Source organism: Numida meleagris, chromosome 1 (assembly GCF_002078875.1).
Source record: "Numida meleagris isolate 19003 breed g44 Domestic line chromosome 1, NumMel1.0, whole genome shotgun sequence".
Classification (NCBI taxonomy): Eukaryota; Metazoa; Chordata; class Aves; order Galliformes; family Numididae; genus Numida; species Numida meleagris.
Window position 1 is genome coordinate 131,218,957 of NC_034409.1, and position 18,854 is coordinate 131,237,810.

The window sequence follows — 18,854 nt, forward strand, 5'->3', positions numbered from 1 at the left end:
AACAGCGGGCTCACTGTCCACGTGGAATGTTTGGAAACACGCCACTTGCTCTCCCTCCTCTGAATTTTACATCAAACATTTTGTATCAGTGGAGAGCAGTTTCATTGCTGGAGTTAATCAAGTTCATTTACCAAACGTGTCCAAAGCTGAGCTTCTATATACCGAAAATAAACCAGAAAATGAATTTTCATAATTTCTGCCTTTGATTTATTCATAATAAGACCTATTTACTTGGCAGAAGTTGCAAGACCATCTGTCTTTCTGGTATGTAATGGCTCCAAACTCAGCGAGCAGTGTTTTTAAAAGAAAACACTTGGAGCTAATTTCAGACCTGCTGCAAGCAGCCACAACTCTGTGACTTGACCCATTTATTTCTGTCAGGCATCTTTGAGATTAGTTAGCCTACAGGACCTGAAACACACCACACCATTGCTTTAAGTCCATTAACATTTTCATTAGTTGCCCACTTCCCTCATTAAAGTAACTGATTAATGTAAGATCTGTCTCTACCTTGTTTCTGAGTAGAGTCTTGGCACATAGCGATTCATCAAAAAATTACAATATTTAAATAAAAACTATGTTTTTAAAGCTAGATAAATAAGCACAAATATGGTAGATCAGCCCACACTTATGCAAAGAAAATCAATGCATTGTGTCAGTTCTTTGGAGAAAGGTGTGGGTTTTTTTCCAAAAGAGATTACAGGGGACATGATAGTTTAGGGAATTGCTAATATAGCAATAAGCTGCAGAAAGGTGTACTAATTACTAGGCGTACCTCAGACGTACTGCTATGCGTGAGACTGATGGATGAATAATGAAGAGAATAATTGTGATTCTGATTTCATTTAAACTCTCAGTAGCTCCACTTACATTAATGGAGTTCCACACTCGTAGCAGTGGTGTGGGACCAGAATCAGAGCCAAAAATGCATTCAGCTACCTCGGAAGTGTCGCTTTGTACAGTCCTTGGTGGCAAGAGGATAGGTTTGAAATATTGCAAAGATAGCTTGTAACATTAATAATTAATAGTAGAACTATTAGTAGAAAAAGATACCTTTTTCTTTTGTATAGCTCTAGTAAAAGAAATAGCTTCTAGGAAAGCAAAAAGATTCCAAAGCCTTGCAACTTTTGAAGAAGAAAGATTTATCTTGCAGTGCAAGAATGGAGAGTACATCATTTACAGAAACACACTAACAGAGAGGCTTCTGGCTCTCCTGCACAAGTCGAATCCACGGCATGATTAGGAAGAACACCGGGTGACAGCTGCCTGATGGGAAATCAGATAAATGACAGCGACTGCCTGTTTACACATCTTCTCAATGATAAGGACACAGCTATTCAACACGGACAACTCTGGCCTCGCTGTGGCCTCATTAAATACGTTCAGCGACCCAACTGTGTAGAAGGTGTTGAATTTTTCGAGACAAATTCAATAGCAGCCTTGCCTGAAAGACAGGCTGATTTGCTGAAAGGAAAAAAGAAAGGATTAAAAAGACATGGAATTACTCTTTGCTTTCTGGTCAGGATGCCCCAGAATATGACAAATGCACAGTGAACCACTCTCAAAAAGGCCCTGCCTGCCCCATGGCTTTTACTTTCAGGACACATTTCTCAAGTAATGATGCACTTTTAGAAGAAGAAAGAAAGAAACCAGAGACAGCAGAATTATTAACGTAGGAAATATATGATTTCCAACTAACAGTAAATGCATGGTGAATTCAGAGCTGTGATTATTTTAGGAAATATCTCTAGATTTAAATCTGTCACCTTTATTACTCATAACAACTGGCCTATGTCACTAAAACATCCCCTCCCCACTTCTTTTCCAGATGTTCCTACAGCAGCCAGCGGTGTCCCTGAGCTTTAGCAATATTCAGCAGCCAGAGCCGCAGCCACTGCAGCAGAGGCCAGGGGTCATTTCTCAGCAGCAGCTTGTCCCCAGTCCTCAGCTCCCAGGGCAAATTGCATCTCCACAAACACCGAGCCAGCAAGTACTGAGAGAAGCAAGTGTGATATCGAGCCAGGTAATCATTTATTTGACTAGAGAAGCATTTATATGGAAAGAAGACACTGAGCTGTTACTAGACAAGCAAGTAAAATCATGTCAGTCTTGCAATCATGCCTTTCCTTCCCTATTCTTCTGTCTAAATGCAGACTATATAAAATGTGTCCCTATAGCATTTACCTTACCTTAAACCCCTTTCAAAGACCTCAGCCAGGAGAGTTACCCATTGCCTGCTGTGATGGCATGCTGTTGGAGTGCTTCGATACTGATGTGAGATGCATGGGCTGGGCCTATAACAGGTTCCCGCATGGGGAAATAGAAGTGCAGCATCAAGTGTTTGTAACCATGACCCATGAGAGTGAGTAGGCTTGGCACAGTAGTTCCGTCTTACTGCAGATTTCTGGGCATCTCCTTCTTTGCTCTTCCATCCAGCAGTTGTGCCACCCTTCACAGGAGCCACAGCCTCTATTGCTGTTGTCAGAGTGCACAGTGAACATGGCTGCACCATTAGCCTTAGAGCCCTCAGCCTTAGCATTTAACCTCCTACCATCCCACATTAACGTAACTGTTAAAAAATGAACAAATAGAAGAACAATTACATTTTTCCTTAGAAACAGTCATTCAGGTTGGATATTGGGAAAAACTTCTCACAAGGAGCAGCGAGGCACTGGCACAGGCTGCCTAGGGAGGTGGTGGAGTCACCGTCCCTGGGGGTGTTCAAGAACCGTGTGGATGTGGCACTGAGGGACATGGTCAGTGGGCATGCTGGGGATGGGCTGGTGGTAGGACTAAATGATCTGAGAGGTCTTTTCCAATCTTAATGATTCTATGATGCCCATTGCGGGGCTCTCACAGCAGGGCTAGCCAGGCCTAACCCCCAGCTACCTCTCCCTGCTCTTTTGCAGGGCCCGAAGGCAGAGAGGAGCACTGAGCTGACAACAGGCAGCAGCCGCCCAACTCGCAGCACGGCCACACCATTCGGCCCCTCCACCCCTCTGTCCCGCCGAGGCCCTGGCCCCAGCTCTGGTCCTGGTTCATCTGCTGCTGGCTGCAGCCATGACCAGCAGCTCAGGTAGGGTACAAGACAGACCGCTGCATGGCCCTGAGATGTCCATCGCCTCAGGCTGCTCTGCGGGAGTGAGGGAGGGGCTGAGGCTGTAGCTCCAACTGAGCGTATGAATCTTGGTTGGAATGCTGCCCAGCAGAAAAGGATCTGGGGGTGCTGGTTGGCAGTCGGCTGGACACGAGCCAGCAGTGTGTCCAGGCAGCCAAGGAGGCCAGCATCTGGGGGAACGTTAGAATCAGTGTGGCCAGCAGGATGAGGGAGGTGATTGTCCCTCTGTACTTGGCACTGGAGAGACTGTACCTTGAGTGCTGTGTTCAGTTTTGGGCCCCTCACTACAAGAAGGACACTGAGTTGGTCAAACACATACAGAGAAGAGCAGTTAATCTGGAGAAAGGACAAGAAAACAGGAGTTATGAGGAGCAGCTGAGGGAGCTGGGGCTGTTTAGTCTGGAAAAGAGAAGACTCGGGGGAGACCTCATCGCTGTCTATAGCGACCTGAAAGGAAGCTGCAGTGAGGTGGGTGTCTGTCTCTTTTCTCAGATGACAAGTGATAGGACACAAGGAAATGGTGCCATGTCAAACCAGGGGAGGTTTAGATTGGATATCAGGAAGAATTTATTCACAGAGAGGGTGGTCAAGCATTGGAACAGAGTGCCTGGGGAAGAGATGTGTGGACGTGGTACTAAGAGATATGGCTTAGCAGTGGACTTGGTATTAGGTTGGTGGTTGGACTTGGTAATCTTGAATGTCTTTTCCAACCTAAATGATTGAACTAAAAAAAAGACAGTTGGATATTGAGGCAATACATCCCGTTCCCACTGAAACCAGCAGGAATGATAGAAGTTTATCTCTCCCAAAACCCGGCATCTCAGAAGGGTACGTATGTGACCCCAGTTGGAATGCACAGCCCCAGACCTCTACTCAGAAGAGCTGAGGTTACATCTCCTACGTTCAATCTTGTGTCGTATCTCCAAAAGCATCTTTTCTCAGTTTTCAAAATAAGGCATTTATATGGTCTTTCTCTCACAGCAGTATCACTTTTTCTTTTTTCCATGTGCAAGACTGTTGCTCAGCCAGCCTATTCAGCCTATGATGCCCGCGTCCTGTAATGCAAGACACCCTTCAGACCTCAGCATGGCTGGATCCCAGGCTAAGTATGTGGCTTGTTAAAAAGAAAATGCCGGACTTGCTTTTGAGGGGAAACAGCCTTCTCTAGTAAGATGACAAAACAGATATAATCAGGAACATGTTATTGTGCTGAGGCTGGTTGCCAGTGTCAGGGTCAGCCTTACCTGCCTGGTCACATCAGTAACAATTACAGAGAGAAACACAGTGTGTCAGTGGTATCTTAACAAGCTCAGGCCGGGGAGTTTTTCTCCCTCTCACAGCGCTTACTTCAGTGCTGGAACTTCTGATCCACAGAAAGTCAGTCCTGGCCCAGCTGAAATGATCAGCACTAAGAAGGCTCTTCTCCTCCACACAGGGAAGCACTGAAGTAACACCAGTGGAGGTATGCCTAATTTAGAGCAGCAGAGCCAAAAGAATCAACAGGCCCAGTGTCAGCACACTCTGAAACGCTGCTAAACAAACCACCTGGTTTCTCTCCCTAAACTTCAGGTGAAGGAAGCAGAAACTTTCAGTCAGAAGATGCTTTTCTTTCCCCTTTAGCTGTTTGTTTTTGTTTGTAAGGTCACTGTCCTTAATTGTGATAATGCAATTCTTTGTACATCATTAAAGTGATTCCGTATGTTACCTTGGGAACGTAGGTATTCAGTACTTCTTTTTTAAACATAGCTGTTGCTGCTTAAGATTCCCTTGAACTAAAACCTTCAACATACAGATCTGCAGTTGAGATCTGCTTTTAAGCCTCTAAATAAACAGGCCTGATCTTCAAAGGTACCTCTCCCCATTCAAGTGTTCTGGCTGATTCACAGGACCCTTTTTCAGAGCTCAAACCCTTGCATAAGTGCCCAAATCTTAGCATTTCTGACTAACCCTTAATTTTGAACAGCTGTTAGAAAACACACAGCACAGTATGATCTCATCACCCATTACAGGATAAACAGAATTAGGCTGGGTTGGCAGTAGCTCCACAGTGGTTTTACCCAGAACCTTCCGCAAAACAGCACATATTTGGCATTTGCTGTGCAAAAGCAGCCTAGCAAGAGGAGTCGAGTGCTTTGTTTTTGGCCTGTCTCTCATTCTAGAGGACTTTCAGAGGCTTCTTGTGTTCTTATAATGTGGTCCACAGCTATGGGAGCTACGAGCTGCTGGCCATACTTGGCAGCGTGTCCGCAAGCACCTTAGAAAGTAATCAAACCTACCCATCCTTCTGCAGGAGATTACCACCCCCACAGGCAGCCATACCAGAGCACAGGCAGCAGAACAGGGCATGTATTTACTTCTCAGCTGCTGCAGTTCAGAACTCATCTTATTAATAAAAAATCAAAGGCCATTTGCCTTAATGAGCCTGGCATGTGAACCTGTGGCTGAAGACACACATAAACCAGAATCTCTGATGAATCTAAAATGTGGTCTGGGTTTTGAGGTGAGATGTATTCTGCCTTCCAAGTCCAGCTCATGCACAGCATTAAGCAGAGCAGTGCTGCCAGTGGTGCTGGCTCTCACGTGCACAGATCTGATGCACTGGAATCCTTTCCTAAGAATTATTTATGAAGACTATTGATGTCCGCCCCGTATCCTAGGAGAAGACCTTTGTTTCTACTGGTTTATTCTTGATTGTTTTCCTTCTTTCTCACACAGATATTCTCAAAACCAACAAATGTTTCAAAGTTTGGAAGTGCAGACTTCCAGCAGCGGCTCTCCAATCGTTCTGATGGGACAAGCAGTGTTAAACCAAGGGTTTGCCACAACTCCTCCTTCCCAGCCATCCTCTCTGCCACCTATGCAACTCCAGCACCAACAGCATCAGCAACAACGCTACCTGCAGGTAGGGAAGGACAAAGAAGACAATGTGTAAAACACATGCACAGAGTAATGAGGCGAATGGGCTGTGCAAACGGGGCCCGCAGGCCTTGCCAAGTTGTAAGTTTCAGCGGGAGCCTGATCATGGCAGAGATGGCCATTTCAGAGATCCTGAAATGTGCAAGACACTGATACAGTGTCGTGTACTCTTCCAGCATAGCAAGGGAGCAGTGAGAACAGTCAGACTATTTCAAAAGAAATTACTAATCCTGCCTATTGGAAACATAATCAGATTATCCCGGATGTATTTAAAGTGTATTTCTAGATGGAGAAAATTGCTGCCTTAGGATTTATTTTGTACTCTTTATAAAGTACAAGACTTGCTTAGTTTACAAGTCAAAAGATGATTTTTAATTACCTGCACCAACATAAAATGAGATCTGGATCAGATATCCAGATCTCTTCCATAAATTAACATATTTCTTCAACTCCACAAGGCAAAGAAGATGAATTGGAGCAGATCACCTGGAAGCACCAGGTGATTTGAAGATGAAAAACACTGTGGTGTTTTCTTGGTTTTTTGTTGTTGTTTTTTTTTAACCTAATTCAGCACATACTAAAGCTAAGGGGAAGGAGGGAAAGATGTGTCTCTTTAGGTGTCTCAAAAGGAGCTGAACTGAGTGTATAAAACTTGATCACAACACCACTGGAATCACTGAAAGAGTATCATCGACCTCAAATAATTAAACTGAAAAATGACATCCTTACCATAGCTGAGAATTAATGAAAAAAAAAAAATGGCAGACACCATTCCCTTACAAGCATCTGCAAAATTCACATCGACTTCAACACTGCAAGGTTACACCCTACCATATACCCACAAAAAGAAAGGGCTAGAAGGGACCTCATGAGGTCCACTAGAATCCCCCGTGTCATTTCTGCTTCATTTCTATCATCTAGCCATGTCATTTCTGACACGTTTGTCCCAGCCTGTACTTAAACAGACTTTTCAGAATAACCTGCAAGTCCTAGGCAGGGCATGCCTACTGGAAAACCTTTCCCAATGCCTAACTGTAATCTTCTTTGCTGCAATTTAACTCCGTTCCTCCTAGCATAGGTAAGCTAACCCCTTGCCAAGCACACAGCCCCAGAAATAAAAGCCAGCAAAAGAGTAATGTTTTTAAGCATGCTGTACATTGAGGACGACGAGCTCTAACAGGTGAAAGAACCAAACAACAAGATGAATTTTATTTTATCTGTAGGTGCAAACACCAAGTTCTTTGCACAATGAGCAAACTGATTCTTTGCTCCTGCCATCTTACTCGCCACAGCAAGGAAATATGGGGTATCATCAGACACAGCAGCAGCAGCAGCAACAACTACCAAGAAGAAGCAATAGCTTATCAGAATCATCAAATTTACCACAGCCACTGCGATAGAGTCCCACCAGCACAATCAATGCACGATTAGCTTTAACCAACGGGCACATGGGGCAGGAGAGAATGACTTTGTACTTACTGTTTCGGCTTTTGCACGAGCCTTTGTTTCACAGCTCTGTGATGCCACAGAGGACAGACTGCTGCACACAGCGCACTGACGGCACGCTGGATTCAGTTTGCGCTGTCTTGTGAGCACAGCATGTACTGGCAGAGCGAAACAAAGAGGAACACTATCCTGTGCAAACTCCATCCTCACTGGGTGCACAGGAGGAGGAGTTCCAGCTTGGCGTGTCGCTTGGAAAGCTGTCTGGCAATTCCAAAAGACTGTTGACAGACACATGAGGTACTTGGCCTTCACTCTTTCAGTTCTTCTTTTGTGTATGAAAAGCACTGCGTCAAAGGTCTATTGAGGAGAGAACAAGAGATTATTTTTATTATGATTATTGTTATTATTTTGCACAACTGCACAGAGGACAAAACCTAGGCACTTTCTGTAAAGAGAAGTTTGTTTCCTTATTCTTGTGGCCAAATTAGCACATCCAATGGAAAAGAAAGCCTGGTCATTGGTGAAGATGGTCTACAGCTCATAACCCTTGATTTAGAATCTGAAAAGTATTATGCAGCTTACCCTAACTGTTCTTCGTGACTGAGAACAAAACAACATCAACAAAAAAACACTGGACTGTTTTCTATATGAATTGTGATTGCAAAGGTGAACTCAAATTGTAAGCACAATCATGCAACTCTCCCGTAATACAAGATGGATCCTTCTTCAAGCTAAATAACTCACTCACTGCAAGTCTCTGAGAAATATGCACTGTGTTTTGGCCCACTGACTCGGGATGCTGCAGACTATTACATATCTCCTTCATTATAACATTTAGGGTTGAATTTTCCTTTGGGGGGGGGGGAAGAAGAAATGCACTTTTCGCTTTTTTTGTATGTTTTCTGTTGATATGTTTCTAAGAAAGATTTTATGTAATTATTAAATAAAAAGTAGTGTATTGTACAGCTGTTGTAATAATGACCTATTTCTATATAAAATAAAATTATATGGAATTATGTGGAAATTATTTTGTATATGAAATATCAACTCATTTCACAAGTATAAAGATTGTGCTTGTGCTTTTTTGTGAGTGGATATTTTGTAATAAACTAATGAATTAGAAATGTTTTTTGTGAAGGGTACTACTGTTTCATGCTATATACATCTCAAGCTATTTTTTTTCCATTTAATGATGGACAGTGTCTTTATTTGTAGAATAAAATAAAATAGCCAAAAGGCTTTATTGCAGGACTTGCACACATTTTCCTGTGGCTGTTCAACTACGTGATTCACTTTAGATTTTTAGTATTAGCTATAGCCTTACAGGGTATTTGGCACCCAGTAAGCAAAAGAAATATCCTGTGGGATCTGGGGTATGGCACAGACAATGAAAATGATAGCTTAGGAAATTATATTAGCTGCTAGCCTAGACAGCTAATTCTACATTCCCTTATAACTTTTAAGGCCTTAGGTAGCTCTGTACTTCCACCCAAACTGTTTTGGACTGGGACAAAACATAGGGCACAGCAGATGGTTTACAGCAGTCTGACACAGCATATATCCAGGCTTTGACTCGTGTTCACTAAGCAGCAGCTTCAGTGCTTAGAGACTTGGCTGTCCTGAATTTTCTGCTACACCTCTGCTGGTTTAGCTAACATACCTGTACTGCATACAGCCTAGTCTCCACTTGAGCATCCTTGTGCAGACTCCTGCTTGTTAAATTCAAATTGACAAGATGGAGCAGCCGAAGCACAGACCTGCTTTCCCTCTGCAACTCCACTGCAGGAGCAGCATGCTCCAACAAAGAACGAGGTGGACAACTAGATGTAGTAATGTCTTCATCTGCCACAGCAGGTTTGAAGGGATGGCTCCCAGAGCTCCCTCAGGACAGCCTGCATCTGCCTGACACAGCCTAACCTTCAAGAGAACACAAATTATTCTGTCCTTCCCACACTTTCGCACCAGGAATGTCACGGGGCCCCCAGGTTCATCTCTGATCTCTATGCCATTTAGAAACAATGAAGATAATTGGGCTAGGAGCTGCAGATGGTGAAGGTAAACTTTCAGAAAAAGTTCGCTTGCCCCAGGTTGTGAAAAGCCTTCTGAAGAAAGGTAAAAATCTCTCGGAGAAAACCTGCTGGCAAAATGACCCTGCTGCTTCCACAGCAAGACTGGCTGGCAAAACTGATTGGTACACAGGTATTTTAGTCCGTACTGAAGGAAGACGAGAATAAAGTATCTGTCTCTAAAAAGTGTTTTGAGACTACATCTGGTCTCTAAGAAAACGTTTCTACCACAAGCTTCAGTCATTTCTCCCAGATACCTGAGTCAGTGTGCTCACATTTAAGTCCTTACATTCAGTGAAGCAAGAGTGACCCCTCCAGATGAAGATTAAAGTGCCAAACCCTAAGGTTCTCTCACCTGATGTCTGAGGAAACTTCTTTCCATTAACTATAATCAAACCTTAGTGAAAGCACATCAGCTAGGTAGGGGCTAGCTTCATAAATGCCATCCACTTCCGTACAGACTTATTCTCAGAGACAGGAAGGCAAATCTGTCCATTTGTAGGCCAGAAAGTTCAAGCAGGGAAGCAGTAATGAAGGAACATGAGCACCTCAGAGAAAATATCCATGTAAGTAGCACTTCTTACGGGCTACAAAGATGGTGAAGGCTCTAGAGGGGAAGATGTGTGAGCAGCGGCTGAAGCCCCTCGGTGTGCTCAGCCCAGAGCAGAGGAGCTGAGGGGAGGCCACATGGCAGCTGCAGCTCCTCACAGGGAGCGGAGGGGCAGCGCTGAGCTCTGCTCTCTGGGACAGCGACAGGGCCCGAGGGAACAGCATGGAGCTGTCAGGGGAAGGGCAGCTGGGGGTTAGGGAAAGGTTCTGCACCAGAGGGTAGTGGGCATGGAACAGGCTGCCCAGGGCAGTGGGCACAGCCCCAAGTGCCAGAGTCCAAGGAGTGTTTGGACAGCCCTGTCAGACACAGGGTTTGAATGCTGCGTGGTCCTGTGTGGAGCCAGGAGCTGGACTGTGATCCTTGTAGGTTCCTTCCAGCTTGGGATATTATATGATTCTATGACTCCTGGATCTCAACTAGTATGATGGAAGCCATAGGAAGAGAAAATTTCTTTGAGAAATTGTTTTACTCTTCCACATCTCTCCTGATTCTCAGTGGTATATCCAAGCTCAGCCTCAAACCAGCAGTACTGCAGTAGTTAACAGACTGTCAATAGGGTGGGGTTGTCTTCCCATAAGCTGGCTTACATTGTTGTTTGGAAGGACACAGGGCACTTGTGAGAGCAGATTTACGTCAGTATCTCATTTTTCATGCTGTCTCATTTCTCCTCTGTACACACATTCCAGCTCTGGATTACCACCCTTGCTCCCTGTTGCATGCACATGGATTGCGTTCTCTTTTACAGAGCTGGTTTGTTGTTCTGGTTTAGTATAGCTAGGGTCTGCCTCATCCCAGGGGAATCACTCAGCTCTGGCTATTTCTGTAGGCAGATGGGGAGGTCATTGCACAATGCCCCGTGCCAGCTGGGCAGGTGCACCTTTCTGTCTCAGGGATGAGAGGTGCAGATGGAACAGGACACTGCCTACCTGTGGGGCAACCCTCAAGCCAAGACCCTATACAAGGGGCAACTTACAAGAAAGATCCGTAATGATAGATGGCACATGGGAAGGCAGCACTCAAAGCACTCAGAGCCCAACACAGAGAGGCAGGTATAAGTTCCTCAGCTGTGAGGGAGAGCTTTTAACCTAGAGAAAAACAAACAGGCTAGGTTTTACACACGCCGTGTAGTGGCATAACCAGAGCAATCCACCTAGCAGCCTAAACCCCAATAACCTCCTGCTGGGGAGCAGCCCGATTTTAACATCCGGCACTGGCCTGGAGGCAGTGCGCATGCGCGCCGCACCCCCTCCAGCCTGTGCCCGGCGCGCTTCCTTTTGCGCCGGCGCAGTGGGCCGCAACCCGGAAGGGTTCTTCACTTCCGCGCTCCCTTCCGCCCTCCTTTCCGGCCTGCGCCCGAGCGGGGTGAGTGGTGCACGGGCGCAGCCGTCCCTAATCCGCTTGCATCCGCTCCGCGGAGCCCGCGGCGGGAGCGCTCCTCCGTCTGCCCGGCGAGGGGGGGCGGCCCTGCGCACGGAGCGGCGGGGGGTTCCTCTCGGCGGGCGTTTGCTCCGTGGGAATGGGGCCACGTCCCCGCGTCCCCCAGCCGGAGTTGGGATGCCCGGGGAGCTGGCTCACGGAGACCCCGGGGCGTCTGTGGAGGGGCTGCGGTCCGTGCGGGGCTCCGGGCTCTGCTGGGCATCGGGGCGGGAGCTGGAGACCATAGGCCTCTCTTGGGCCGCCCTGAAGGAGGAGGGAGCGTGGACGTACGGAAGCGGGATCAAGGGTCGTGGCTTATGGTCAGCTGGGGAAGGCGTCTTGGGAAGCGGCTACGGAGCCCAGTGTTGTGACCCCAGTGATGGGTTAATCAGTAATAACGTCTTGAACGTGGGAGTCGTGCGGCCTGTAAGGAGCTGGGGGATGGAGTTGCTGGGAATGAGATGTGAGAAAAGTTAAGAGGGGTGTGTGTTTGATGTGCACGTGGATGCTTTTCAGTGGTGCTCAAATGGCTCCCGCAAAGAAAGGCAGTGAGAAGAAGAAGGGGCGATCTGCCATCAACGAGGTGGTGACCAGGGAGTACACCATCAACATCCACAAGCGGATCCATGGAGTGTAAGTTTTGTTTTTTCATCGGTGAAGTGTTGCATATGCAAGTGGCATTTGGAACTGCACGGGACAACAGTGCTTACTGGCACTGATTGTGAGGGGTGGTGTTGCAGTCCCTCTTCCTACAGTTGTATCCTGAAGGACAAGATCTGTACCTCTGCAGACCTGAACTTGCACATGGCTTTCTGAAAAAAGCTTGTTGCTTTTTCGTGAGTGTTGCTGGACCTAATCTGAAAGGGGAGCTATTTACCTCTGTTCCCAAGTCACCATTATTTCCCAGCTGAAATTTAAAATTTAGCCCGCTATAATCAGTTTTATAAATAGTGCTGTAATCATATAATTGGATCTGTGCTCATTGCTGAATTGGGTGAGGTGTAAATCGGGGTGTGATTTGAGTAGAGTGATGTTTGGTGTGTTTTATGTGTATTTGACAGCATCTTGAAGCTCGTACAACCATACAGCAGCAAAGTGCTTGAGATTCCCTTTTTTTCTCTTTATCTGTGTATGGCTGCGGTCACACAGGAACTAAAACTATCTGAATCAAAGTAATTGGTGAAATGGCAGAAATTAACTTTGAGCAAGAGAGAAATGAGACAGCAAATTGACAGTGATACCCTTGAATGGAATAAGATATTCCGGCCTCAGCTGTTGTTTGCTTGTGGTAATTCATGCTAGTCTTAACAGTGATGTTCCTGTTTTGAGGCTGTCCTCCTTTTTTGGGGAGCATGAGATACTGGGGATGAAATACTTCAGTTCGTTTGCTGCTTGTCTCTTCTGCAATCACCCACCCGTGGTTTCTAGCAGTACATTTTCTCGTGAAAATGTCAGTCTTGCAGAACCTGTCAGCAGTGTGCATGAGTGGAGCTACACTTGTGACACAGTTGTGATGGCACTTGTGGTGCTCTCCTGATCACGTGAAAAAAGTTACCTGTCATCGGAGAGCTGTAGTCACACTACGATGCAGCTAAGGCTATCAAACAAAAGTTGTTTGAATTGCATGCTTAGAGGAGGCCAGTGGATGATTGCTGCAACAAGTGTCCGGTGCTGACGGTTTGCTGAAGTTAAATAAATTGTTCTTTTGCTTGTCCTAGTGGCTTCAAGAAACGGGCACCGCGTGCTCTCAAGGAAATCCGTAAATTTGCAATGAAAGAAATGGGTACCCCTGATGTTCGCATTGACACCAGGCTGAACAAGGCAGTCTGGGCTAAAGGAATAAGGTACGTTTCTGCTGCTTTCTGGGTTGGGTGGGGAGGAACTTTGTAATTGTGTCTTTGTATGTACAGGACTTACAGGGCCAGACAAATTTGTAACCTTCTTGCAGTATTTGCTTTTTCTTTGCAAATGCTTCCTTTCTCATAGTGTGCATGCCAGGCTAGCATTGTGGTCGGCTCCTATGGTGAATTTGTAGCAAAGCTTCAGTGAATTCTGGAATTGAAAGATTTTCATTCTGCCTTTAGTAAGAAGAAACCAAGTAAGAGAAAGAAGACAGTTTTTGGAAATAAATAAATAAATAAAGGGGGTATTGTAGTACTGTAGTACCCCAATCCCTATCATATCAGGAAGGTTTTAGAAACCCATTGCGTTCCTGGCCAGGTACCTGGGATCTGTAATGTGCCTGAAGAGAATTAATTTTGAAGCATGGTGAACAGACAAAATGCTGCACAAGAAAATGAGGTGGTGTGTTCTCAATAGGGTCATTATTCTTGTGTTGAGAATACAAATAATAAAGTTGTTCGGGGTACAAAAAATAAAACCTTGTGTTAAATTGCTGCCAGAGAGGCAGTTTGTTCAGCATTTGGCATGTGTTAAGGTAGCCCAAAGGCTATTACTGACTGTAAGGAGTGGGATCTTTTACACCATAATAAAGTTACCTGGCAGGGATTCATACTGTAAGTGATAAGTCCAGCCTGTGCTATATTCACAGTCCTTGTATGCTTTGCCAACCCTTCCTTCAAAAGCAGAGTGGGAAGATGGGACTAAGTTATTGGGTGGGCTGGGTTTTTCTGTCCTTAGTATTAAGCTGTCATGGTTCACGTGCAAAGAAGTAGCAGTTGTTCGGCCAGGTGACAGCGTAATGTCAGAGCTTAGTCATGAGGCTGCTATCCAGGACTTGTTTGTATTAATTTGTAAAAGTGCTTTAAAGAGCATTCAGTGTAAAAGAGCAGGGAGTCATCACGTCTGTCTTTCCACTGTGAGTTTAACTGCAGTGTTGCTGGTCCAGGATTAACATCTTCTGGAAGGATGAGGGGAGGCTAAAATCAGTGTCAGCTAGTGCGATGGTCAATGAGCCAGGCAAAGTAAGAAGTGCTTTCAGCTTAAGAGGTGGGAGCACTGAAGCAAGTTCCCGTGTCTTAATTACAGTGTGCATGAAAGTGCTTTGTGCTGGATCTGATTTAGTAAATACGTTCTGAGAGTGTATAGCAAGGAGCAAGTTCCTTCTTCTGAGTGAAGTACTCAGAGCAAGACTTGTCCAAAATGCTGGGTTCCTTTGAGAGGGTGATTACTTTACAAATGGTCTGAGCAAACCATTTTTTGTCTGCTCTCGGCATCAGACTTTGTGCAGTATTAAGGGAGGACGCTAGGCTGTGACTGAGTATCACAAAACCAACAGGCAGTTCAGCTGTGATTCCACAGGCTTTGTGAGGAAGAAACACTGATCAGTTGTATGTTCGTAGGTAAGATCTTTGTTTAGCTCTAATGCATACTGAGGTTGCACTGACTTCTGGCATACGAAGGGCTGGAGCCATTCAGGAGGAAGGCAGCTGGTGGTGCTAGTGCCACACTGGAGCCAGCACTGTGCCCTGGTAACCAGTGGGCAAGCTGTTTTGGGTTGCATTAAGCACAGCCAGTCGGTTGAAAGAGGTGATTCTCCCACTATATTTCACATTGTCACGGCCTCATCTTAAATGTGATATGTAGCTCTACAACATAGAAAGAATGTTAAGGTCCTGGAAAATGCCCAGAGGAGGGCACCAGAGCTGTTAACAGGGCTGAAGGCATGTCCTGCAAGAAGAGACTGAGGGCACTGGGCTCCCCAGTCTGGAGGAGGATGAGAGGTGAGCTTGCTGCTCCCTGCAGCACTCTGAGGAGGAGAAGCAGAGGGAGGCGCTGGGCTTTGCTCCTGGGAACTGATGGCAGAAGGGAAACGGCACAAAGCTGTCCCAGGGGAGGTTCAGACTGGGCATTAGAAACGATTTCTTTATTGTGAGGGAGCTCAAACACTGGAACAGGCTTCCTAGAGAGGTTGGTGACATCCCCTGCCGATCTGCATTTAGGAGGCTTTTGGACAATGCCTTCAATTAATAGGCTTTAATCTTTTGTTAGCCCAGAAGTGGTCGGGCAGTTGGATTCAGTAATCTTTGTAGATCAACTAACTAACTAACTTTGTAGATCAACTAACTCAGCTATTATATTCTATTTGGGTAAGAAATGCTTGTTAGTAACAGCTGCTTGTTGATGATAACCATCTTCGTAGTCTGTTTGCTGGATCAGTAGTAGAGCAGTGGTGCACTTCTGACTTTATGCTGTCACTGGATCATCAATACTGAAGGCTCAGTTGACTCTTAATGGCACCCTTAAACATAAATGCTCCTCTAAGGCGAGCAGCACAAATTCTGAGGCCCAGGCTTTCCTTCCTGTTAACGGTGCTGTTACAGAAACAGGATTGACTCATCATCTCTTTGAACAAATAGGCAAAGCTTCAGAAATCAGAGAGGTTAGTAACCATGGAACAGAGCTTTTTTTCTTTTTCTATTTACTAAAAAAAAAAAAATCAGTACATATGCTATTGACAGTTAATGATCTCTTGTTTTAGGAATGTTCCTTACCGTATCCGTGTGCGTTTGTCCCGAAAACGCAATGAGGATGAAGATTCACCAAACAAGCTGTACACGCTGGTAACCTACGTACCAGTCACAACATTCAAAGGTAAGGTTGCATGGTGTTTCTTCCTGAAGGAAGGCATGCACAGTAGTGAACAGCTAGTGACGCAGGACAGCTCGCCTCCTGCAATGCAAAATTAGGGTGAAAAGTGTGCAGAAAGGGGTCAAACTGCTGATTTATCTACTGTAGAGAGCTGGGTAGCTTGCCTGGTCAGCGTTAAAATTGTAAGTATAGAATTAAGTGAAATAATATACAGAAATAGACTTTGAAAGAAAAAAGAACGCTTACTGTAGATGCTAGAGTCGTTTAAGATTCATGTTTTCCTATGCAAAATACATCTACTGATGTTGAAGGCACAAGCAAGTAGAGCCTTCGTGCTTGTCAGCTGAAAAGTAGCTCATCTGCAAAACAGATTTAACGTGAAGCTTCCATTAGTACTTCCCTGTGTAGTTTGTTCTTCCAGAAGTCGATCAGCAAGCCAGCTTTCAAACCATAGGTGGACTTCTCTTGGGAAGATGTGCATGTACATGAAAGGGAGTTGTATCATCATCTATTCCTACTACAACTTCTTGTTTTGCAGGTCTACAGACAGTCAATGTGGATGAAAATTAAACTGATTTTAATTACAATAAAGTTAAAAAAAGAAAGTTTACTCTTAAATCTTTTTTATTGCCTGGTCTCTTCAAGATCTCACCCGCGAAGCATTGAGTTGAACAGGTGACAGCTTGTTTTCTTGGGGCTGTGCATAATGGTGGTGGTATTTTTTTTTATTTAAACAAAACAAGCCCAAACAAACAATCTATAGACTTCTGCTACATGTGAGTGTAATACAGAAGATAAGTGTTTGGCTGGCAAAGTCCTAGGGTTTTGTTCCTGTGGGGATAAAGAGCCACAACACAGGTATTATAAGAGTACTTTGTGTATGTAATGTCTCCTGTGTATAGTCTGTAGCTGTTGTTCCTCTGCTGGGCTTCTAGTCAGAAGGCTTCTCCCAGACAAGTCTGCGTACTGTGCTACAACACGGGGCTCTGGCCGGGCCATTAAACGGGAACATGCTACCTCAGGGAATCTGAAGTAGAGACTAATGGCACTTAGCTCCCATCAGTCAAGAAATTGTCAACGCAAGTCTAGTACAAAAAGGGTTTATTGAAAAGTGCATACTTTCAGAGACCAACATCAAAAACACAGTCCGTGTACACTTAACATTTCAGCAAGACATACAAATTGGAATACAGTCAAATATATTAAAATAGTTTCAATTACCAGCATTGAAACAGTTTTCAGTTATTAGTGCAAAAAAGGCAACCTAAACGAACTGCAGACAGTAGCTGAATGGTTTTCCTGTTTTTTATTTTTCTTCCTTAAAAAAAAGACAACAGGAGCCAGCCTCTGCTCTCCCAGTATGGAAGAGGACTTCAGCGTCTTCACGCTGTAGACAGATGTTTCCTTTTAACATTTGAAACACGAACATAATAAATGGATGGCACAAAACAACTTACGCACCCTTTAGCTTTTAAAGCTCTTAAACTGAAAACCACAAACTAACAAATTGTTTATCAGAAGTCCACTGCTGCCTGAAAGCCTTGTACAAGATGTGCTTTGGCGTAATTTCAGTGCTTGTTCTTTTTGACAGGTTTGTTGCTACTGTGAGTTCAGTTTTGGATGTTCGCTCCGTGACTGGCAGCTCATTCCATTTGTTTTGAGACTATATTGATTCAGCTTTGCGTTCTCAAGTTTTGGTTTCAGCTCTAGGGGCTTTTCAAAGAAATTAACTAATGACTGTTCAGTTAAGAGGGATGCTAAAATATGTTCGAAAGAGACGGTCCAGTCTCCTTCAGTCACAGGTGAAGACTGGGAGTCTCTGTGAGGGGTCTTCACAGCGTCACTAAAAACAGCATCATGGTCTGAAGCAGAGGCTTCTGCCTGCAGGTCCTCAGCGAATTCATCCGATCCGCTCCCCAGGCTGATGCTCCTTTGTCCCACTTCTCCAATCTGAAGTAACAGTGTGGTCACTGTGGCAATGGCTTGATATAAGTCATTCTCCTCTGGATCTTCGTGAAACATGCTGTACAAGGTTTTGCAGAACTGAATGAATTCCCTCTGCAAAGGATGAAAAACTAGAAGTAAGGTGCTGAACAACTGTGCCGTGGGTAACTAGGAGCCAGGGGAGGGCAGAGTAGTGCAAAGGAATGTGGAATACTGTCTGCAGACTTGCTCTTTTTTAACTTCTGCTTGCTTTAGAAAACTGCAAGCAAAGAGATTTCAACCTCCACTGAGGCTAGGAAACACGTGTACTGGAAATCAAAAGGGGAACAGAGCAAAGAAGTATTTTGCCTCCTTGCTTAGAACAGGACCTCACAGATGACCCCAGGGCAAGTGGAGATACAGTCCATTACTGGCAGAAAAATGATGAGTTGTTAGAATCACAACCACGGTAGCCACCCATAGATCTGCAAACACTTTCCCTTCCCCTGCTTTTCCCATCTCTCACCAGCAATTTTTTTTTTCCTAATTAAAAAAAAAAAAGCAAACTCCTTCCCTCACTCACACTTCACAGATGCTTATTAGGCCGTGAGCTGTTCCATAGGTGTGATCTGAAGTTTCACACAATCAAAGGTTAATTCAAGTTGAAAGGTACTTCAGGAAGTTCAATCAAATGCTGCCCTCGTAGACATGATGTGGTCCTGCTGAACTTAGGAAAGGCTGGGGATAGGCCATTTCTCTTTGTATGTCTATACATACATTTTAATAGTACAAGGGGCTCCCTGGTGGG

The 18,854-nt window shown here is 44.9% G+C and overlaps 3 protein-coding genes across 11 annotated transcripts in view; 2 read left to right on the forward strand and 1 right to left on the reverse strand.

Moving 5' to 3' along the window:
• Nucleotides 1-8,607, forward strand: part of NPAS2 (neuronal PAS domain protein 2) — a 99,535-nt gene extending 90,928 nt beyond the window's left edge. For 5 of the 7 annotated variants that reach the window (XM_021413348.1, XM_021413358.1, XM_021413338.1 and 2 more), the window contains 5 exons: nucleotides 1,829-2,023; nucleotides 2,910-3,076; nucleotides 4,132-4,224; nucleotides 5,834-6,020; nucleotides 7,258-8,607. In XM_021413348.1, coding sequence (XP_021269023.1) covers nucleotides 1,829-2,023; nucleotides 2,910-3,076; nucleotides 4,132-4,224; nucleotides 5,834-6,020; nucleotides 7,258-7,434 — 819 coding nt within the window. In that variant the 3' untranslated portion in view covers nucleotides 7,435-8,607. Of the gene's footprint in view, nucleotides 1-1,828; nucleotides 2,024-2,909; nucleotides 3,077-4,131; nucleotides 4,225-5,833; nucleotides 6,848-7,257 lie in introns of those variants that run through there. The other 2 variants (XM_021413369.1, XM_021413375.1) reach the window with 2 other exon arrangements.
• Nucleotides 11,401-16,741, forward strand: RPL31 (ribosomal protein L31). Its single transcript, XM_021413430.1, has 5 exons — nucleotides 11,401-11,518; nucleotides 12,089-12,205; nucleotides 13,291-13,416; nucleotides 16,014-16,126; nucleotides 16,662-16,741. Exons 2-5 carry the CDS (start codon nucleotides 12,099-12,101, stop codon nucleotides 16,691-16,693), a joined length of 378 nt encoding a protein of 125 aa, XP_021269105.1. The 5' UTR covers nucleotides 11,401-11,518; nucleotides 12,089-12,098; the 3' UTR covers nucleotides 16,694-16,741.
• TBC1D8 (TBC1 domain family member 8) overlaps nucleotides 17,208-18,854 on the reverse strand; it is a 51,279-nt gene continuing 49,632 nt past the window's right edge. For 2 of the 3 annotated variants that reach the window (XM_021413399.1, XM_021413407.1), the window contains exon 20: nucleotides 17,208-18,181. In XM_021413399.1, the coding sequence (XP_021269074.1) occupies nucleotides 17,723-18,181 (459 nt within the window). In that variant the 3' untranslated portion in view covers nucleotides 17,208-17,722. The remainder of the gene's footprint in view (nucleotides 18,182-18,854) is intronic. The other variant, XM_021413416.1, reaches the window with a different exon arrangement.